This window comes from Lacerta agilis, chromosome 5 (genome assembly GCF_009819535.1).
Source record: "Lacerta agilis isolate rLacAgi1 chromosome 5, rLacAgi1.pri, whole genome shotgun sequence".
Taxonomy (NCBI): Eukaryota; Metazoa; Chordata; class Lepidosauria; order Squamata; family Lacertidae; genus Lacerta; species Lacerta agilis.
Genome location: NC_046316.1, coordinates 95,088,867 through 95,109,418, shown reverse-complemented (window position 1 = coordinate 95,109,418; position 20,552 = coordinate 95,088,867). Strand labels below are relative to the sequence as shown.

The following is a 20,552-nucleotide window of genomic DNA, read 5'->3' as shown; positions in this document are numbered from 1 at the left end:
CCTCAGGTGTCTCCTGCAGGGTCTTACATAACACCGGAGGGAGGGAGAGGGAGAGAGAGAGAGAAAGCCTGAAAGACTCTAGAGGGCTGGAACAGGTTTGGCTAAAAGAAGGCGTGTGCTCTTAAAGGCAGGCACAACACCATGGAGACAGCGACTGGCTCCTGCCCCGAGTTCAGATCAGCCGGAGCTTCTGCTGCTGCTGCCATCCTTGGGGGAGAGGACACCCTGGACTGCTTGACAGCCGCCAAGTTTGATGGGGGGAAAACTTCTGCAGGACCACCGTCACCTCCTCAACCGGGGAAAGGAGGATGAGCTGGTAAGAGGCAGCAGAGAATTGAGCTTCCTGGCTCCCCAAATCAGCTGCATTTCCAGGAATCTCACGAATTCCTTCCTGCTCTTGGCTCCAGAAGGCGGCTTGCTCCTCCTAGCCCAAGGCTGGCTCACTGGGTGGCCCCTGGAAAGCGCCCCTGAGCACACAACCGAGGGGATGGGGTGGGGGGGGGGGCGTTGGGCGGCTTGCTCTTTTCTCCCTGTGCATTTTAAGACCTTGGCAGGAATCCACAGGTGGGTGTGCCCTCGGAGGTCTTTAAAAGGGATGGATTCGGGCCAGGCGAGTCGGCTGGTGCCTGCCGAGAATGAAAAGGGGGACTGCAACAAAAGGTTGCAGCACGCAGTGCTTCTGTTTAGGAGACTATCCAGGTGGCTTGAGCAGGAAGCTCCAGGGGGTTCTGGATGAAAGGCAGAACTGTCAGATCCATTTCCATCTGGGCCCTGCCTAGGCCACCCTCCCAGGATCTATACCAAGAGGCGTGTGTTGGCTTTCCTAAATCTCTCAGTAGCTTTCAGTACCATTCATCACAGTGTCCCACTGGACAGCCTGCCTGGGTGTGGAGTGGGGTTTGGGGAGACTCAGCATTGCAGTGGTCCCACTCCTACCTTGCAGGGAGGGCGTAGAAGGAGGTTCTGGGCGACACCTCCTCTGCCTGTGGGTCTTGACTTCCCCACTCTGTTCTTTAACAGCTACCACAGAGACTGTGCAGGACAGGGCACACTCTGTATGAGACATCCAGCTCTGGTTAGATGGACGCCTGTCAGGGCTGCTTTAGCTGAGATTCCTGCATTGCAGGGGGTTGGACTAGATGACCCTGGGGGGTCCCTTCTGTTCTGCAATTCTTCCTGCCTCGGGTGTGGTAGAGAGGAGACTGTCTTGGGCAACTTGGGCAACTGGATGGCCCTTGTGGTCTCTTCCAACTCTATGATTCTATGATTCTAACTTCTTAACCTCAGTGATGGACTGGATGAGGGAGAATGAATTTAATCTTGATCCAGAAAAGTTGCAGGCGCCGGAGGCGGATTGTTCGGCCGACTTTAATTTTGGACAAATGCTTCCTTGGGGTTTAGGGTAAATGCCTTTGATGGGGTCACATTGAATCACAGAATTGTAGCGTTGGAAAGGGCCCTCCAGTCTGACTCCCTGCAACGCAGAAATGCCACCTTAAGAATCCCAGACAGATGGGCATCCAACGTCTGCTTCAGACTCCCAGTGAAGGAGAGTCCACCACCCGACCCCCAATTAAAGAGCAGGCTAGCATTGTGGGAGCGGTCCTGAACCTGGTGCTGTTATTTTTGGATGTTTGAGGGGCATCCAAAATCCAGAATGGATGTGCATTCAGCTACATGGTTATCTTACCTGGGAGTAAGGGCCATGGAACATGATGGGGCTTCCCTTGGTGCAGAAACATAGAAGATTGCATGTTGAGGATACCATCTGCGCCAAAGGCTTTTGCCATGGTTGGGCATGCTATGGCTGCTTCTCGACTAGACTACTGTAATGCATGTCATGTGGGGCTGCCCTTGGATGCACTCTGGAAACTTCAGCAGGTCCAGAACGTGCCAGCACTATTTTTGTTTGGTGCCAGGAGCTGGGAGCAGGCGACTCTCATCCTTCATGGACTCCACGGATTGGCACTTCCTGGGCTAAATTCCAGACGCTGATCAAAGCCAGCTATTACTGGCTGAGCCTGGGATCCTCTCGGGAGCTCCAAGTCCACTAGGTGCATTCCCCTTCCACCACCGTGAGTTGAGGGCACCAGAGAAGGTCTTCCTCAGGTGCCTCCAGCCTCTGTGGTGAGACTCTTGCCACCAAAACGGGGCCTTTTGGGGTGCAGAAGACCAGTGAATGCAGTGCATCTTATGGAATGAGATATAAACACCATAACATCCAAGAGGAGTCATCAGCATGAGTTCTAGTTACAGGTAGGTAGCCATGTTGGTCTGCCATAGTCGAAACAAAATTAAAAAATTCCTTCCAATAGCACCTTAAGGTAAAGGTAAAGGGACCCCTGACCATTAGGTCCAGTTGCAGATGGCTCTGGGGTTGCGGCGCTCATCTTGCTTTACTGGCCGAGAGATCCGGCGTACAGCTTCTGGGTCATGTGGCCAGCATGACTAAGCCGCTTCCAGCGAACCAGAGCAGCATCCGGAAACGCATTTACCTTCCCGCCAGAGCGGTACCTATTTATATACTTGCACTTTGACATGCTTTCGAACTGCTAGGTGGGCAGGAGCTGGGACTGAGCAACGGGAGCTCACCCCGTCATTGCGGGGATTTGAACCGCTGACCTTCTGATCGGCAAGCCCTAGGCTCTGTGGTTTAACCCACAACGCCACCTGTGTCCCTTAGAGACCAGCTAAGTTTGTTCTTGGTATGAGCTTTCGTGTGCATGCACACTTCTTCAGATACACTGAAACAGAAGTCACCAGACCCTTATATATAGTGAGAGGGTGGGGAGGGGTATTACTCAGAAGGGTGGTGGGAATGGAGGATTGGCTGATAGGTGTGGAAAACCAGTCTATTTCTTATTACAAAAGAATTTCAGAAACAGACTGGAAAGAGAAGTTGCTGGATTGCCACTTATTACCAAACTTAAAACCATGGAGAGACCTGGTCTGAATAGAGACATTGGATTCTTATCTCATTATACATGAGAAAGCTATTTTTGGCCATCTCACCCCTTGCGTTTTCCTGTAAGACCAATTGCAGTTGTTAACAGTCATCAACAGGTTTTCCACACCGATCCTCCATTCCCTCCACCCTTCTGAGTAATACCCCTCCTCACTCTCTCGCTATATTTAAGGGTCTGGTGTTTTCTGCTTCAGTGTATCTGAAGAAGTGTGCATGCACACGAAAGCACATACCAAGAACAAACTTAGTTGGTTTCTAAGGTGATACTGGAAGGAATTTTTTTTTATATGAGTGAGTCTTGGGGAAGGGAAAAGCAAAGAACAGGATATGCAAATAGCAGAAGATGATCCAACATAACTCTTAGAGGAACAGCATGCAGCTTAACTTGGAACTGTATCCCCGCAGCCCAAGGCCTTGCCCACATCTCTGCTTCTTACACTCTGGATGGAAAAACACGGCTGCCCTCCAGACAGAGATTCAGAGCTGCTCCTGTCAAGAGCCAGAGTTTCCTGACCAACGTTTTCTTCGATTCTGGGGTGATCAGCTTCACCATTTTGGCAGTTTACCCCCAGTCCCCCAAACTGAGCTCAGTAACACCCCACTCAGAGGGGGAAACGGTCTGTAAGTTTAACTACAGTAGTGAAATTGTAGAATTGGAAGGGCTCCCCAAGGGCCATCTAGTCCAACCCCCTGCAATGCATGAACCATACCTTTAAAAAAAAACACCTGGCAGGTGGCCACACAACCTCTGCTTCGAAACGTCGAAGGGAGGAGAGTGAACCACTTTCGGAGGGAGTCTGTTCTGCCATTGAATGGCTCTTACCGCCAGTGAGGAGTTGGAATCTCATTTCTTGCAGTTTGAATCCACTGGTTCAGGTGGATTCTGAACCAGCAGAAAAGAAGCTTGCTCCATCTTCCCTGTGACATCCCTAGAGAGAGAAAGGGAAAGAGAGAAACACATGAACTCTTTGTCAGGAATGTCCTACTCACAAATAGGACCTTGGCAGAGACAATTGCCCAACTGGCATGTTCCCTTCCTCCTGGGCGATCGTTCGGGAGCTTCAAAAGCATTCCTCAGCGTGAACATCACAGCGACTGATGTCTTCTGGCATCAGCACACTTAGGGATCTGCAGAGGTTTGCACAGTTGCGTAACAGAACTCAGCAACTCAGCATTTAGGCTAATCTACTTTATTTACATATAAATACACACTGAGCACTGTAACATGGCTCCCTCTCTCTTTATTATCAGGCAGCAAAGAGAGAGAACAAAGGACGATAGTCCCACTTCAGGGAACACAGTAATACAAACATCCTGTATCTGTCACATCCCATTCCTGTGGAATCAAAACACACACCGTCATGTGATAGACAACAATCCCATGACTGCACACGGGGATTGAATCTCCAACACTCTTTCCATCACCCCCACCCAGTGGAAGGACTGGAGACATCTTTTCCACACACCCTGGAGGTGGGGGAATGGGGTCTGTCTGCCCCTTCATTTTGGGGGGAGTCATCCGAACGCCTTGGCTGCTCTCTCACCTGGGAGCATCACCTGGTGCCTTGATGGCAGTCCCAGGGCTGTGCCACTGCAGGCCGGCTGTTCCCCTGGGGCAACGGCGCCACTGCTGGCTTCCTCCACCAGGCTTTCCTCCGCCTTGCCTGCATGCTGCATCGGCATTTCTGAGATCAGCCGCTTTTTGAAATGGGCTCGTTTCCCCCCCTTCCAGCTGGAGGATCCTGTCCTGCAGCCACAAGGGCTCAAGTGTTGGGGGGATGATCTGTGGCAAGAGGAAGGCAGATTGGAACAACAGCTGGGGAGGAGGGAGTTTGTGCCGCAAAGCTGGAAGGCAAAGCAAGCCTGGCCACTGTCCTGGTATCTTCTTGGTGAAGCTGTCTTCCTTCCACCATCATTGCCGCTGCCTCCAGGAGGGGCCAGCTAAGTGTGGAGGGAAGAGCTCACCTACAAAACAATCAACCCCCCCCCCCCAACTTGGATCTTGGGTGGAATCTACACACATGTAAAAAAAAACACTGTGGAAATGCTTTTTTAAAAAAAGTTTTGAAAAACATATTGAATTTGACATAGCTCACCGTCACCATCTAGTGTCACATTTGTGTATTGCACTTTTCAACACACTTAAACATTTTACAGTGGTACCCCAGTTTTCGAACGTCTCCTTTGACGAACATTTCAGTTTTTGAATGCCGTAAACCTGGAAGTAGATACTTCGGTTTTCTAACGCGCCCCGGAAGTCGAAAATGCCGCGCTGCTTCAGCTGTGTACAAGACCCTGAGGCGGTCGGCTATTGAGTTTTCGGTTTCTGAACTTTCTGAACTCGAACGGTCTTCCGGAATGGATTACTTCGAAAACCGAGGTACCACTGTATTTGCAGGTGTATAGCTGAGTCTTTATTTTGATTCATTTGGGAGCCTTTTTTGCCTTCCATAAACTTGTTACAAAAAATGTTGTAAATACAAGCCAACCCATTGCTCTTAAATAACTAGCAACGCAGTCCAGTTTTCTTTAGGTTCTTACTCATTAGTCCAGTCCAGAACTATTCTCAGCCTGGTGAGAGAGAGAGAGAGAGAGAGAGAAGTCCCTTCCCCAACCTGCTGGCGGCTTCTGAGACAGACCCAGACTCCCAGGGATGATTTGTCCATTAACATCAGACTCCATCTTAACGAAGACTCCACCTTCTCTCTCCCCCCCCCCAGCTTTAGCTTCTGCACCTGCTCCTGTTCTCTGCAAAAAAAAAAGCCATTCTGCAAATGCAAACTTCCATGCAATGCTTTGTGCACATTAAGCATAGCTTTTGCAGAGTGGCCTTATCCCCTGAAACATGTGTCTTTGCTGGAATAAATAGCCATTCCGTTTTTTGAAGTGGAGAGGCTGAACCCGCAGGGCAGGTTATTGCAAGAGATAAAGATCCTGCCGCAGAGGCAGGAGGAGGCTGTGGGCAAAATGCAACCGTACCAGCCTAGCTTGCTCCTGGCCTTTAACGGGAGCTTGGTATGCAGGAATCAGGAAGGGTTTTTAAAAAAATTGTAGTAGGTCCAGGTGAGCATTTAATCACTTGCTGATATCTGAAGGCAGAGTGATGTAAACAAAACCTGCTCCTTTTTCTTTATGGGGTATCCAAAAGCCCGTATAGAGTCCTTAAGTAGGTTCTCTGTGGGTAGGAGAAAATAAGAGGCCAAGCAGAGAATATTGAGAAGCAAAGCAGCTAGTAAGCCTGATCTTTATTAACTGTTGCAACAGGGTCTCCACTCCCCCCATGCAGGAGGGAGGAGGAACCCAGAACAATGGTGCGCAAGCCCTTATGTAGACTTTGAAATTGCCCACCCTGTAGCTTAAGACCACCCCCCAAAACACCATCCCAGGAGGAGGCAGTCTACAACAAAAATCCTGTCTGCCAGGATACCTGACAATGGTCACTGATTGCTTACTTGAGCAGTAACTTTTGTGATGGTAAATACCTTAATTCCTGAATCCTATTCATACCCAAAGAGGCCCTAAAGACAGGTAAGCAAAAGACAAGGGAGAGGCTTTTCCCACTTCCTTCCTCCTTGCAGAGAAACATTTGAGGTCCATTTGGGAAATGGTTTCAGGATTGCTCTTGTACTATTTCAGACACGTGGTTTACATACTTATGTTTGTGTTTGCCTTGTAAATTTATGAACATTTAATTTGTATATTTGAGACCTTAAATTCTTATAACACAGAGCAAAGCTGCTATTAAGGGCGGAGGGGGAAGGAATCCCTGCCAAAACAGTTGTTGACTAGGGAACCGTGGAATTGTGGAGCTGGAAGGGACTCTGAGGGTCATCTAGTCACACCCCCTGCAAGGCAGGAATGGCCTGAGCCCCCACCATGGTGCTGGCAGTTGATTGACAGCGTTGATTGACAGCGTTCCCTATAGCAGCATCCATTTGACAAGCCAGCCTTCCCCAACATGGCACCTCCCAGAGGTTTTTAGAAACCAGGAGGAACAAAATTTTCACAAGGAATGGGGGAAATATATATGTTACCTTAAAAATCATTGTAAACAATTGGATTGGAATGATGCTTGTAGTTTAACGTTGGACTGTGCCTGTAATGGAGATTTCATAGATTTGGATCAGTAGAGAAGATGAGGAGGGGAAAAGGTGAAGATAAGGACCCACAAAGGGGAAGGAGGAGGGAAGTCCAGGGGAATTGGTGGAATTCTCTTTTTGTTTGGGTTGCTTGATAACCGTTTGTAAATTTCAAAATCTGAAAAATAAACCCTTTTTAAAATAATAAAAATAAAAATAAACTAGATGTGTGGAAGTTGGGAGACAGTTTGCGCTAACTGAAAAAGCCTCTGACTCTCATTTTGGGCCGTGTACACGCTAAAACTGTGGCCATCAAGTTACTTGGCGAAAGGGAGTCCCCGTGGGGGCAGCCAGGGAGCGGTAGGGGTCTCAATAGCCATGCGGTCCTCCTGGGGGGCAGCGGTTGAGAGGACTTTTCTGCGGTGGCCCCCCCTCTGCCTGTGGGCTGCTCTCCCCAGTGTTATAGGAATTCTAAGGTCTTACATATATAATAATAAATGTTCATAAATGTACACTGCAAACACACACGCATAAAAGTATAGGGTCTGAAACAGTAGTACAGGAGAGCAACCCTGAAGCCCTTTTGACTCTCCCAAATTGACCGCAAATATTTCTCTGCAAGGAGGAAGGAAATGGGAAAAGCTTCCCAATTGTCTTTGGACTGCAGGGGCTTCCACCTCCCTTTTGAAATACAGCCTGGCAAGGTTGCAGTTACAGGTGGGTAGCCGTGTTGGTCTGCCATAGTCGAAACAAAATCGAAAATTCTTTCTAGTAGCACCTTAGAGACCAACTGAGTTTGTTCTTGGTATGAGCTTTCGTGTGCATGCACACTTCTTCAGATACACTGAAACAGAAGTCACCAGATCCTTAAATATAGTGAGGGAGTGGGGAGGGGTATTGCTCAGAAGGGTGATGGGAATGGGTGATCAGCTCATCTTCCAACATTGTGTATGCAATCAAATGCCAACAGTGCCCTTCAGCTCTCTATATTGGACAAACAGGCCAAACCCTACGCCAAAGGATAAATGGACATAAATCTGATATCAGGAATCACAAGACAGAGAAACCAGTAGGAGAACACTTCAATCTCCCAGGACATTCTATAAAAGATCTCAAAGTAGCTGTCTTAATACAAAGAAATTTCAGAAATAGACTGGAAAGAGAAGTGGCTGAATTACAACTAATCACCAAACTTAAAACCACGGAGAAACCTGGTGTGAACAAAGACATTGGATTCTTATCTCATTATACATAACAAAGCTATCTTTAGCCATCTCACCACTTGCCTTTCCCTGCAAGACTAATTACAGCCGTTAAGAGTCGTCAACAGGTTTTCAGCTGATCAGTTGGTCTCTAAGGTGCTACTAGAAAGAATTTTCGATTTTGTTTTGAGCCTGGCAAGGATCTGTGAAGCTGAGAAAACTATCAATATGCGTAAGAGATTCAGGAACTAAGTACCATACATTTCCATGTATAAGACTAGGTTTTTTTACTCTAAAATAATGTTCGAAATCTGGGCTCGTCTTATACATGGATAGTATCTCCCCCCATTTTCTTAAACCGGAGTCCCCCATAATAGCTGGCATCTTTTACATGGGGGCGTCTTATAGACAGAAAAATACGTTATTTACGATCTCAAAGGAATGAGGTCCAGCTCCGAGGGCCTTCTGGCAGTTCCCTACCTGCGAGAAGCGAGGTTACAGGGAACCAGGCAGAGGGCCTTCTCGGTGGTGGTGCCCACACTGTGGAACGCCCTCCAGCCAGATATTAAAGAAATAAAATTTTAGAAGACATCTGAAGGCAGCCCTGTTTAGGGAAGTTTCTAATGTTTAATGCTGTATTGTGTTTTTAATATTCAATTGGGAGCTGCCCAGAGTGGCTGGGGAAACCCAGCCAGATGGGTGGGGCAATAATAATAATAATAATAATAATAATAATAATAATAATAATAATAATAATATGGCCAGGCTACCCAGAAAAGGCAATCAGATAAGGCATTATTATGTATCCTGGCGGACAGGAGAGAAGCAGCACACTCCAGTTTCTGCTGGGGACCACCTCTTTCTGGGATGTATGGATGATGTATTAGGGGTTGGTCTTGGGTTACAGGGTGGGCAATTCCAAAGCTTGCACACCATTGTTCTGGGTTCCTCTTCCCTCCTGCATGGGGGGAGTGGGGACCCTCCCTGTTGCAACAGTTTAATAAAGATCAGGCTTCCTAGCTGCTTTGCTTCTCAATATTCTCTGCTTGGGCTCTGTTATTTTCTCCTACCGATAGGGGACCCACTTCAGGACTGTATACGGGCTCTTGGGTACCCCATAAGGCAGTGGTGTCCAAACATTTTTCAAAGAGGGCCAGATTTGATGAAGCGAAGGGCCGTGAAGGGCCAACCAAAGTTGTTGAGCTTTTTTGAGGATTGAAGAAAATAAACTGCCACGGCAGGCGGATTGGGCCCCTGAGGCGGACTTTGGACATGGCTGCCATGAGGAAAAAGGAGCAGATTTTTCTCATAACACCCGGGAGGCTCGCCAGGCTCCTTCCCTGCATCTCTCGAGGCCTTGTCTTGATCCGGCCACGATCCACGTGTGGGTCGTGTGTGTTTTGGGCCCTCCTTTTCGGGCTGCCGTGCTGCGTTCGGGGATCAGTGTACCGATATGAGAAGGCCAAGTCGTCGTGGCGATGGGGATGCGGGCGATGGCGACGGGTGGGCCGCTCCTGGCTCCGAGCATCCTTCTTCCCTGGTCCCGGCCTCCCTGCCTGGCTCGGCTTCTGGCCCGGCGGCTCCTCCTGGCTGTGGGGCAGCGTCAGGGGCCCGAGGGCCGCCCCCGCCTCCCTCCCCGGCTGGCCGTGGGGCCCGGCCACTGGCACCGTGGAGCACAGGCCGAGCGGGGTCCCCTGGCTGCCGCCCTGGCCCTGGGGGGGGAAGCGGTCGCCGGCGGTGGCCAGCGCCAGCTCCCATGGCCGCCTCCTGAGCATCAGCTTCATCAACAGCGGATCGGCCCCCTCCACCCCCGAGAGGCTGCCCAGGTGCCCCCAGGTGCGTGCCACCGGGGGGGGGGCGGGCATGGGGGGCAGGGGCTGGGGCGCAGGGATTGGGGAGCCAACAGGCCTTGGGGGAGCCTTTGGCAGTCGCTGCATGGGGTGGGCAGGAAGAAATAAATAATAATAATAATAATAATAATAATAATAATAATAATAATAATAATAATTTTATCATTTATATGCCACCCATCCGACTGGGTTGCCCCAGCCCCTCTGAGGGAGCACATGGCCTCGTGCCTCCAGTTATTTTTAAAACAGTTTTTTAAAAATTGGATTCATCTACTGCCCTATAGCCAGAGTTCCCAGGGCGGTTCGCAGAATAAAATTAAAATAGAAAACCACAAAATACATAAACAAAACAGAAAATGACCACCGAATAACAATAACCCCCCTCCCAAGAAAACCCCACACATTTTAAAAGGGCTCTCCCTTATTTCTTTTTCTTCCTTCCCCGTTTTAATGTTTGAAGTTTTATGCTGTTTAATATTCTGTTGGGAGCTGGAAACCCAGCCAGATCAGTGGGGTATAAATTATTATTATTATTATTATTATTATTATTATTATTATTACAGTATTATTATTGTAGTAATAATAATATTTTATTATAATAATTAGAATATTATAAAATATTATTATATTATATTCTTATTATTTCCCCCCTTTTTCAGTGGGGGGATTTTTGGTGCCTCTGTAAATGCAAAGGCAGCATGAAATATAGAAAGCATAACTGGAAACAAATTCAAAACCAGCCAAACGCCGGCTAGTGAGACACCATGAAGGAATTTATTGCCTATGCTTGGAGCCCTCTTCAGATTTGAATTGAGCAGATTATCATACACTGGTTTTCCTATGATTGCAGCTAATTGTTGTGCCAGTTATTGTCCTTAAGTTCACATTTCCACTCCGGGTGCCTTCTTGGCTCGTTTTATTTGTCCCTGGTTTGAGTTTGGGTGGAATACAAACGCAGGCATCTCTGCAACGGCTTCTCTGTTTTAATAGCCCCCCCTCCATTTGTACACCCCTTTGAGATTTCTGTCAGTGTAAGCAGGATAGAAATATTAGCAAATAAATAATTGCTGCGTTGGGGAAAGTCAGAAGGCATCCCTTCTGACATTTACAAGACATCTAAAGGCAGCCCTGTTTAGGGAAGTTTTTAATGACTGGTGTTTTAATGTATCCTAATATCTGCTGGAAGCCACTCAGAGTGGCTGGGGAAACCCAGCCAGATGGGCGGGGTAGAAATAATAATAAATTATTATTATTATTATTATTATTATTATTATTATTATTATTATTATTATTATTATTACCCCTGGGGCAGCAGGAGCTTCGTCCCTCATGTTATGGGCATATTTCCCTTTAACACTTCCACCCTAAATGACCTGCCATGTGTGATCTTCGGATGAAGGGTGGCATACAAATTTAATTAATTAATTAATTAATATGAATAAGTGCATTTTCTTTGAAATCCTACTGTTTTGATGAATGTAATTTTCAAGGAAGCCTGTTAAGACTGACGCCTTCTTTTAAATTTGGGATTCAGTTTCAATTTGCGTGTGAATAATGCTTTTCCTTTGTGTTGCCAAAAGAGCCCAAAAATTCAGAAGGGAGAAGGAAGGAAGGAAGGGGGGGAACCTTTGTAAAGGATCATAAAGGGGTGTCTTTCTCCACATAAACTGTTGTAGAAACAGGTGAATGTTTGAAAGTGTGATTAAACACCTACTGTGTGTGTGTGTGTGTGTGTGTGTATACCGGTATATAAATATATATTTATATATAAATATATATTTGTGTGTGTAAGGGAATTGGTTTCAGTAGGAGTGACACATCAACTCCCTCCCCACGAAAAAACCCAAACCATTCTCCAAAAGAGGACCTTAATTAATTAATTAATTAATTAGATTTGTATGTTGCCTTTCATCCGTAGATCTCAGGGCAGTCCACAGCATAAAAATACAGGATGGAAACACAAAATGCAGAATAAAAACCAATTTCCCTAACAGCTGCAGGTGCTAATTCGCTTGCGTCAATAGATGCACATTTAGAAATAGTTTCTGCAATTGGAACGGAATAGAGAGAGGCTTCTTCTTGCCATTGCAACGAAAGCAGAGGCCAGGTGACCGGTGTGCCTGCTCTCGAGGTGCAAAGGGTGGATCAGGGCCCTTCCGGCTGCGGTCCTGAAAGAGAGAGAACAAGTGTGCTACTCTCCTTTCTCTGCGGTCGAGGCTTCTCACTCCCCCCCCCCAAAAAACATATATTTTATGAAGTTTCCAAATTTTCTCAAATTAGCTTCAAATTAGATAGCAACTTTGTTTCCCAGACTGACTTCCCACCGACACCTCCGCAGAGTTTTTATTCAAACCCTTATGTATTACGAAAACCCTCTAATATCATTATTTTATCTTCTTTTCCTTTGGCGCACCGCTTTCCCGCAGAAAGCTCACTCTTTAGCAATAAATCAGAAGGGGCTTGACGAATATTTTGTGCAGGGCCGGATTGAGGTTTGATGCGGCCCTCAGCTCCTGAAGGGAATGGGCCCTTGATATGTCCAGCTGTCCTTTGTCTACAACACATTGTCACTGTTTTTTTGTGTTGAATATATGCTAGATGGTAATTGATGGACCTCATAGGTATCTCAAGCCATTTGCACATAACAAAATATGTATCTTTATTAAAGTAACTGTTGAACTGAAAAACAGAAATAAGAAGAAGTATATTAATAGTGAAATACAATTAAGAAGAAGTATAAACCAGTCCATGCAGAATGCAGGCACCCTATATAGTGGTACCTCGGGTTACAGACGCTTCAGGTTACAGACTCCGCTAACCCAGAAATAGTACCTCGGGTTAAGAACTTTGCTTCAGGATGAGAACAGAAATCACGCGGTGGCAGCGGGAGGCCCCATTAGCTAAAGTGGTGCTTCAGGTTAAGAACAGTTTCAGGTTAAGAATGGACCTGCAGAACGAATTAGGTAAGTTCTTAACCCGAGGTACCACTACTGTATATAGAAAGGAGCAAAGCAGTGATATTTGAGGGAGCAGACTAGCAGGCGGGTCCCATGACTTCCATCATGGAAGCCTACACAACACAAAACACTGTTGCTGTTTGTAGGTTTTATTTTCTTTTCTTTTTATCTTATATTTTGGAAATGTACAGGTGAAACTCAAAAAAATTAGAATATCATGGAGAGGTTCATTTCTTTCAGTAATTCAACTTAAAAGGTGAAACTAATATCGGAGATAGACTCATGACATGCAAAGCGATATACATCCAGCCTTTCTTTGTTATAATTGTGATGATTATGGTGCACAGCTGATGAGAACCCCAAATTCACAAACTCAACTTTGACATATCTCGCTTTGCATGTCATGAGTCTATCTCCTATATTCAACTCCAGTAGCTAATGAAAACAATTGCTTACATAAATGGAGACATTCCCACGATATTCAAATTTTTTGAGTTTCACCTGTACATCCAGTGTTTTTTTCCCTTTAATTTTTTTTTGGAGTCCCAAGAGAGTGGGGCCTAAGCTATAGCTTGTTTTGCTTATCTGTGAATCCGGCACTGATTATGTGAGAGGGAGAAACACTTCTCTCTGTCCATTTCCTCCACCTGCAGTTCTGATGATGCAGGGCATTTATACTGATATACATCTCTCTCTCTCTCTCTCTCTCTCTCTCTCTCTCTCCCCCCCCCCCCGCCCCCCAGGATATATTTGGCTACAAGACTAAAGGGTGCCGGAGGGCCCTGTGCATTGCTGGGTACGTCCTGTCCTGCGGAGTCCTCCTCCTCCTCTTCTACTGGAAGCCCGAGTGGGACGTGTGGGCCAACTGCGTGCCCTGCGACTTGGAGGAGGCCGATGTCGTGCTCTTGCGGACAACGGTGGGTACCTGTTGCATCTCCAAAGCAACTTCCCCAAATTCTCATCCCCGGAGGTTGCAGCCAGGCAGGGCATCGCGGAGCTTCCTGCAGGCTGAGTCTCCCGCATCTCGCTGGGCAGCAACCCAAGAATTGGTTAACCTGCGGAACTCGCATCTGCAGGAGGCAGTGACGACCACCAATTTGGAGGGCTTTAAAAGAGGTCAGGATAAACTTAGGGAGGTTTTCTTTCTTTCTTTGGCAATCCCCCGTAGCCGAGTAAGATTGTCTTCCATAAACACGTTTTTAAGAGTGAGTCCGTAAGTGAGTCCGAAAACCCGCTCTTTAAAGCTCAATCAGCGCAAACATTAATCTGCAGAAAACCAGAATGGACATTTGCTCCGATTCAGCTTTGAAGTGGGTTTTTTGGGGGGAAATTCCAGGGCAAAAAACAACAAAACCCTCCATGCTTGGACATAGAACGCTAAAGTGCGGACCTCAGCCTGGAAAGAGCAGGGCAGAAGTTGAATGTGGAAAAGCACTAAGGCTTGTATCAATAGCTGCGTTATTTGTCCTGCTTTAACCGGGTTGTGAATTCCCAGCAGGATTGATGCTGTGTTTTCTCTCCCCTAGGATGAGTTTCAGAAATATACCAGGAAGAAGGTGATCCGCCTTGATTTGCAGAGTGTCTTGGACAGTGAGAAGCTGGACCACCTCCTTTTTGGCGCAGACCAGGATTCCGTCATCAGTAGGGCCATCATGAAGCCTGGAATGACGGTGAGCTTTCCTCGGCACAAGCCGGCAAATGAGTGATGGGCCCCCAAAAGAGGCTTCTTGCTATCCCTCCCTTCCCTGCCCCTTCTTTTCCAGATCGGAGGAAATGGTCTATTTCTTCTTTGGCGATCCCCCGAGTAAGATTGTCTTCCATAAACACGGTTTTAGCAATGAGTCTGTAAATGACTGTGGAGGCCAGTTCTGGATCCACACGTCCTTCTACAGTGGGGACATTGGTTCCCGGGCGGGAGTTGATCACGGTGTGGATTTGCCATGTGTGCATTCCTCTTAGAACATTTCTCCCTTGCGTCCTGAGTTCGAGCGTCTTCAAAGCCCACAACGCCTTTGGTAAAGGCTGTTCTCCGACTGGAGCACTCGCAGGCCAGTGTTTCCCAATTGTTGGTGTTTATACTGTAATGGAAAATCCCAGGTGTGGAACTGCCCAGGCACCTGGCCCTTGGGGATAAGCCACTGGAGCAAAGGACAAAACAGGGTTGATTGCGCAATAAGGTTACAGTCAAACTGCACACCGAGAGCAGCGTTACAAGAACTTTTAAAAACTCCTACCATATCCCAGAATACAGTTTGGAAACATCATTACTACATCACTAAAACATCATCACTACATCACGAAAGGGGAGGGTTATACATGATTAACATATAGGAAAAACAAGATTAACATATGGGGGAAATGGAGCAATATCAGGGAGATAGCCCTGAGCCAATGTGAATGGGTGTTAAGTATTGGCAAGGATACCTTGAGCACTTATCTAAGAGAGAACAATGGGATTCCAGCTGAGGGATATTAGCCCAGTGGCTTCCTGAAGCACCCAGAGATTACCTGCTGAGGCATTTCCCTGTGTACACGGTCTCTCGCCTACTGGATCATGGCAGAGAGATGGGTTCCCTTAAGGGCATCACTCCGTACCCCGATGAGTTTACTCGGGAGGAGACTTTGCTTAGGTGACCCCCCCCCCCCCGCAATTTCCGTAACAATACTACATTTTAAAAGATTTGCCTTGAGAGAGTCTTTGAACTTCTTTTGTTGTCCACCAGTATTTTGCTTTCCAATCTTGAGTTGGGAATAGAGTTGACTTCTAGGTCTCCAAGCCCTTGCCATGCCAAGGTCACTTTCAAAGCACACCGGACTCTGTGCAAAGATGACAAACTTGTGCAGTGGAGCAAGGGCACCATTTTCGTCCCCTCCCTGGGGCACAGCAGAGAAGTCCGTACTCTGCTTATGGGCTGGGATGCTTCAATGGGCAAGCGGGGCACATTCAGAGCCATTGAGCATTGTGGGAGCTGCTTGGGAACCATACAGGAGGATCAGGAAACACCTCCCCCCCCAAAAAAACCTCCCTGGCTACATGGGGAAGGGGGGGACACTAATCCCTAGCATTGAAGCTACAGCTTTTTAATTTTTAAATTTAGATTCAATAAAGTAAACCAAAGAAAAATTCATAAGGACAGCATACGGCAGAACATTATCATGAAACTTATCATCCCGAAACATTATGAAAAATACCCATTTCCCGAGAAATCTGATGGTATATATGATTGATATGTATTTGTACATATTAATTTATAGGTATTTGTAGGTATCATTTCATAATAAGTTAATTTAATCATTGTTCCCATTTCCGCCTCCCCATCCATTCATTTTACAGATGCTTCTAACTAAATAACCGTAACCATGCGCATTGTTTTAACAGGTGAGATACATCCATGTACAAAAAATCCGTTACGTCTGGGACCTCACGGAAAAGCAGTTTGTGAGAGTCGGGTGAGTTTTTAACTTGACGGCAGGAGACTCTGAGGGATCGGGGGGGGGCCGCTGGCGGAAATGCCGTTTCACCTTTCTGCCTTGTCTCCTTCTTAGGTCGCTGGAGGACAGCAACACTTGCTACGAAATCCATCAAAAATTTGGAGACGGGCTGACGAGGAAGGAGAAGGCGCTCAGGTGTGGTCCACGGGGCAGTCAGAGCTGGGCAGCCGCTCCTCATCTAGTCCGACATGCTGCAAAGCAGGAATCAGTTGAATCCCTTCTCTCTCTCTTTTTCGTAATACATTTTTATTACATTTTACAATTTAATATTCAACACATTTATCATATAAAAGAAAACAGAACAGAACAAAACTCCCCCCACCCTGTGACTTCCCTCAACTTCCCCTTCCGGTTCTTTAACAATTTGCTACTTCTGCTTAAATTTCCTCTGATTTTTCCTCTTTTACCTGAATGCTCTTACATTCTTATCGTTTTCATCCCAATTTTTCTTACATTTAATTCATTTCCGTATTGTCGTTCCTTTACTCTTGCTTTCTTAATTGTCAGTGTTTGACTCAAACCCTGCTAGCGAGTCCACTTCTTTACAATATTTCTGTAAGTACAGCACGTTCGTTCCTCGGGTCTTAACGGGGTCTCCTCCATCTCTCCTCTCTTTCTCAGGAGGTTGGTGTGCGGACCCAACGCCATTGAAATCGAAGTCCGCCCCATCTGGAAATTGCTCTTTAAAGAGGTAACGGGGTCTCTCTTTATTGTGGTTATTTGTTAAATATATATACGACTCTTCCTCCGAAGATTGCAGGGAAAGAGGCAGCAGCCATCACAATGGCAGGGTGGATAGGTGGGGAGGTTGTGCAAAGGCTGCTTGTTTTACCCTGGAGAGATCTATTTATTTGTTCCACCCAGTGAGCTTCTTCATCATCATCATCATCATCATCATCATCATCATCATTTTTTATTTCTACCCTGCCCATCTGGCTGGGTTTCTCCAGCCACTCTGTGCGGCTTCCAACAAAAGATTAAAATTACATTAAAACATCAGGCATTAAAAACCTCCCAATACAGGGCTGCCTTCAGATGTCTTCTAAAAGTTTATTTCTTTGACATCTGGCTGGAGGGCATTCCACAGGGCAGGCGCCACCACCGAGAAGGCCCTCTGCCTGGTTCCCTGTAACCTCACTTCTCGCAGGGAGGGAACCGCCAGAAGGCCCTCGGAGCTGGACCTCAGTGTCCGGGCAGAACGATGGGGGTGGAGACGCTCCTTCTACTGGGCTGAGGCCGTTTAGCGGGGATTTGAACCCTGGTCTCTCCCAGGTCCTAGTCCAGCACTCTAACCCCTGCACCACACTGCCTCTCTAGTTGGCAAGAGGCCCAGCATGGAGTCCCGGGATGCTCATCGGTCAGGCAGGAAGACTGACGTTCTCTGGCCCGTGTTCTCTCTGCAGATCTTGAACCCTTTTTACATATTCCAAACCTTCACGCTGACCCTCTGGCTGGTCCAGGGATACATCGAGTACTCCGTTGCCATCATCATCCTGTCCATCATCTCTATCGCCCTCACGGTGTACGACCTCCGACAGGTGAGTCTGCCGCTACTTTTGCCCTGGTCAGGGCATCTTCAAACGTAGCTTTCCTCCGCTCTTTCCGGTTAAAGCTCCATGTCCGAGTGCTCTTTGTGTGTGTGTGTGTTTTGCTCCAGAGATTTCCCAGCAAAAACTTGCTCTTTAAAGCCAAATTGGAGCAAACAGCAGTCTGCGGAAAACGCCAATGGCCATTTGTTGCCCTTCAGTTTTAAAGAGTGAGGTTTTTGCAGGGAAAGCTCTGGGGCAAAAAGGGGGGGCACTTGGACGCGGAACTTGAAAGCTTGGAACTCAGGACAAGAGGTCACTGCTGCCTTTAATCTGTCAGATTTGTATAGAGCTTTAATTCTAAGCAAACAATGTTTGGGGATGGGAGTGCCTTAAGCCTCCCGGAAGACCTCGCCCTCTCTCACACTGCAGGGCATCACCCTCTAATCCAGGGGTAGGCAAACTAAGGCCCGGGGGCTGGATCCGGCCCAATCGCCTTCTAAATCCGGCTTGTAGACGGTCCGGGAATCAGTGTGTTTTTGCATGAGTAGAATGTATGCTTTTATTTAAAATGCATCTCTGGGTTATTTGTGGGGCATAGGAATTTGTTCACCCCCCCAAAAAAAGAATATAGTCCGGCCCCCCATAAGGTCTGAGGGACAGTGGACTGGCCCCCTGCTGAAAAAGTTGGCTGACCCCTGCTCTAATCCAAGCTGCAGAGAGCGGGTTAGGCAGCATCTCTATAGCGGGTAGGGAAATGTGCTCTGCACATGCCCAGGGACACTTTCTGCATTATTCCCATGCCCTGTCCTGCAGGGCTGTTCCCTTGCCCAACTTTGCTGTCCTGGACAGTTTCTCCTGTCTGGGATCAACGGGGTTGAGCTGGCTTTCCAGAAGGGGGCTTATATTTTGGTTTCAATGAATCCGTGGAAATTTTTCAACTTCGGAATGGATGGGTTTTGCCAGGGGGCTGATTTGTAAATCTGGGGACTGTCCTCAGGAAACGGGGACGTCTGGTAACCTTAGCTTAGAGCAGGGGCCAGCAAACATTTTCAGCAGGGGGCCATTCCACTGTCCCTCAGACCTTGTGGGGGGAACGGACTTTATTTTGAAGGGGGGAAAGATTATGCAGGAGCACCATGAGCCCCGGTGGCTGCTTGCCTGTGTCTTGCGAGCGGCAGGGGCTGGTGGTGGCGGAGGGACAATGATCAGCTCGCGAAAGGGCTCCGGGGAGGGGCTGCTTAAAATGGCACCAACACAGCCCAGCCCCCTTCCTCCTCTAGGCAGGGCGGGGAGAAGCCAGGAGGAGGGAGGGAGGAGGCAGCGCCGTGTGAGGGAGAGGGAGGGAGAGGGAAAGAACGTGCGCGCTGGCGATCCACAGGGCAATTTAATAATCTGGTCCCCACAGCAGTATATGTCTGGGTCAAATCCTAAAAAACGCTGAACAACTTGGGGGTTAAATTCTAAAAAAAAGCTCAACCACTTTGGTTGGCCACCACGCATGTTCACTTCGTAGCCATATTGTGCCAGGGCTGACGGAAGTTGCATGAGAGAAAGTGGAAAGAGGAAAGTTTTCCTCCCTCTCTCCTGACACTAGAGCGCATGGGAATGTTGGAAGATTCAGGACATTGAGAAAATAATGATCCTGTTTCACACAGCACATAGTTAAACTGTGGAACTCCCTGCCACAAGGTTTCCCACAGTCACCTGGTTGGCCCCTGTGAGAACAGGATGCTGGACTAGATGGGCCCCCTTTAGCCTGATCCAGCAGGCTCTCCTTTTGCATGTGATTGAATCTTATGCACCAAAGAGGAGCCGGCTGGAAGGCCCCCCCCCCCCAGACCAGCCGTCCCTGCTCAGACACGCTCAGCGCCTAAGTCTCCTCTTTCCGCAGCAATCGATGAAGTTGCACAACCTGGTGAAGGAGCACAACAAGGTGGAAGTCATGGCCTGGACCAAGAACGAAGGTGTGTGTGTGTGTCCCCTGAGACAGCTGCCTTCTTCTCCTGCCCCACAGCCTCCCCTTCCCCTCCCAGCACTATCCTGCTTCCCCATCTCCCCACACTGGGCAGCCTCAAGGCAAGGTGCCCCTGGGGACCTTTAAAGGAGGGGTCCCCAAACTCTTCTGGGTCACCCAGTGCCAGATTTACATAAAAGCTAAACAAGCTCTAGCTTAGGGCCCCACTCCCTTGGGGACCCCCCAAAAAATTAAAGGAAAAAAACAACCTGGATGTACATTTCCAAAATAAAAGATAAAAAACAAATACAGTGGTACCTCGGTTTACGAATTTAATCTGTTCTTAAACCGAAACCGTTCTTTAATCGAGGCGCGCTTTCCCTAATGAGGCCTCCCGCTGCCGGTGCTTTTCCACCGTTCGGCTTCCGTTCTTAGACCGAGGTAGTTTGCAAACCGGGACACTACTTCCAGTTTTGCGGAGTTCGTAAACCGAATAGTTCGTAAACAGGACTGTTCTTAAACCG

At 47.6% G+C, this 20,552-nt stretch overlaps 1 protein-coding gene across 1 annotated transcript in view; it reads left to right on the top strand.

Moving 5' to 3' along the window:
- Positions 1-142: 142 nt before the first annotated feature.
- The window catches only part of ATP13A5 (ATPase 13A5), a 59,287-nt gene continuing 38,877 nt past the window's right edge, over positions 143-20,552 (top strand). The window contains exons 1-8 of the mRNA XM_033150937.1: positions 143-316; positions 13,797-13,970; positions 14,580-14,723; positions 16,433-16,503; positions 16,600-16,680; positions 17,167-17,236; positions 17,949-18,083; positions 19,966-20,038. Of these exons, the coding sequence (XP_033006828.1) occupies positions 254-316; positions 13,797-13,970; positions 14,580-14,723; positions 16,433-16,503; positions 16,600-16,680; positions 17,167-17,236; positions 17,949-18,083; positions 19,966-20,038 (811 nt within the window). The 5' untranslated portion in view covers positions 143-253. The remainder of the gene's footprint in view (positions 317-13,796; positions 13,971-14,579; positions 14,724-16,432; positions 16,504-16,599; positions 16,681-17,166; positions 17,237-17,948; positions 18,084-19,965; positions 20,039-20,552) is intronic.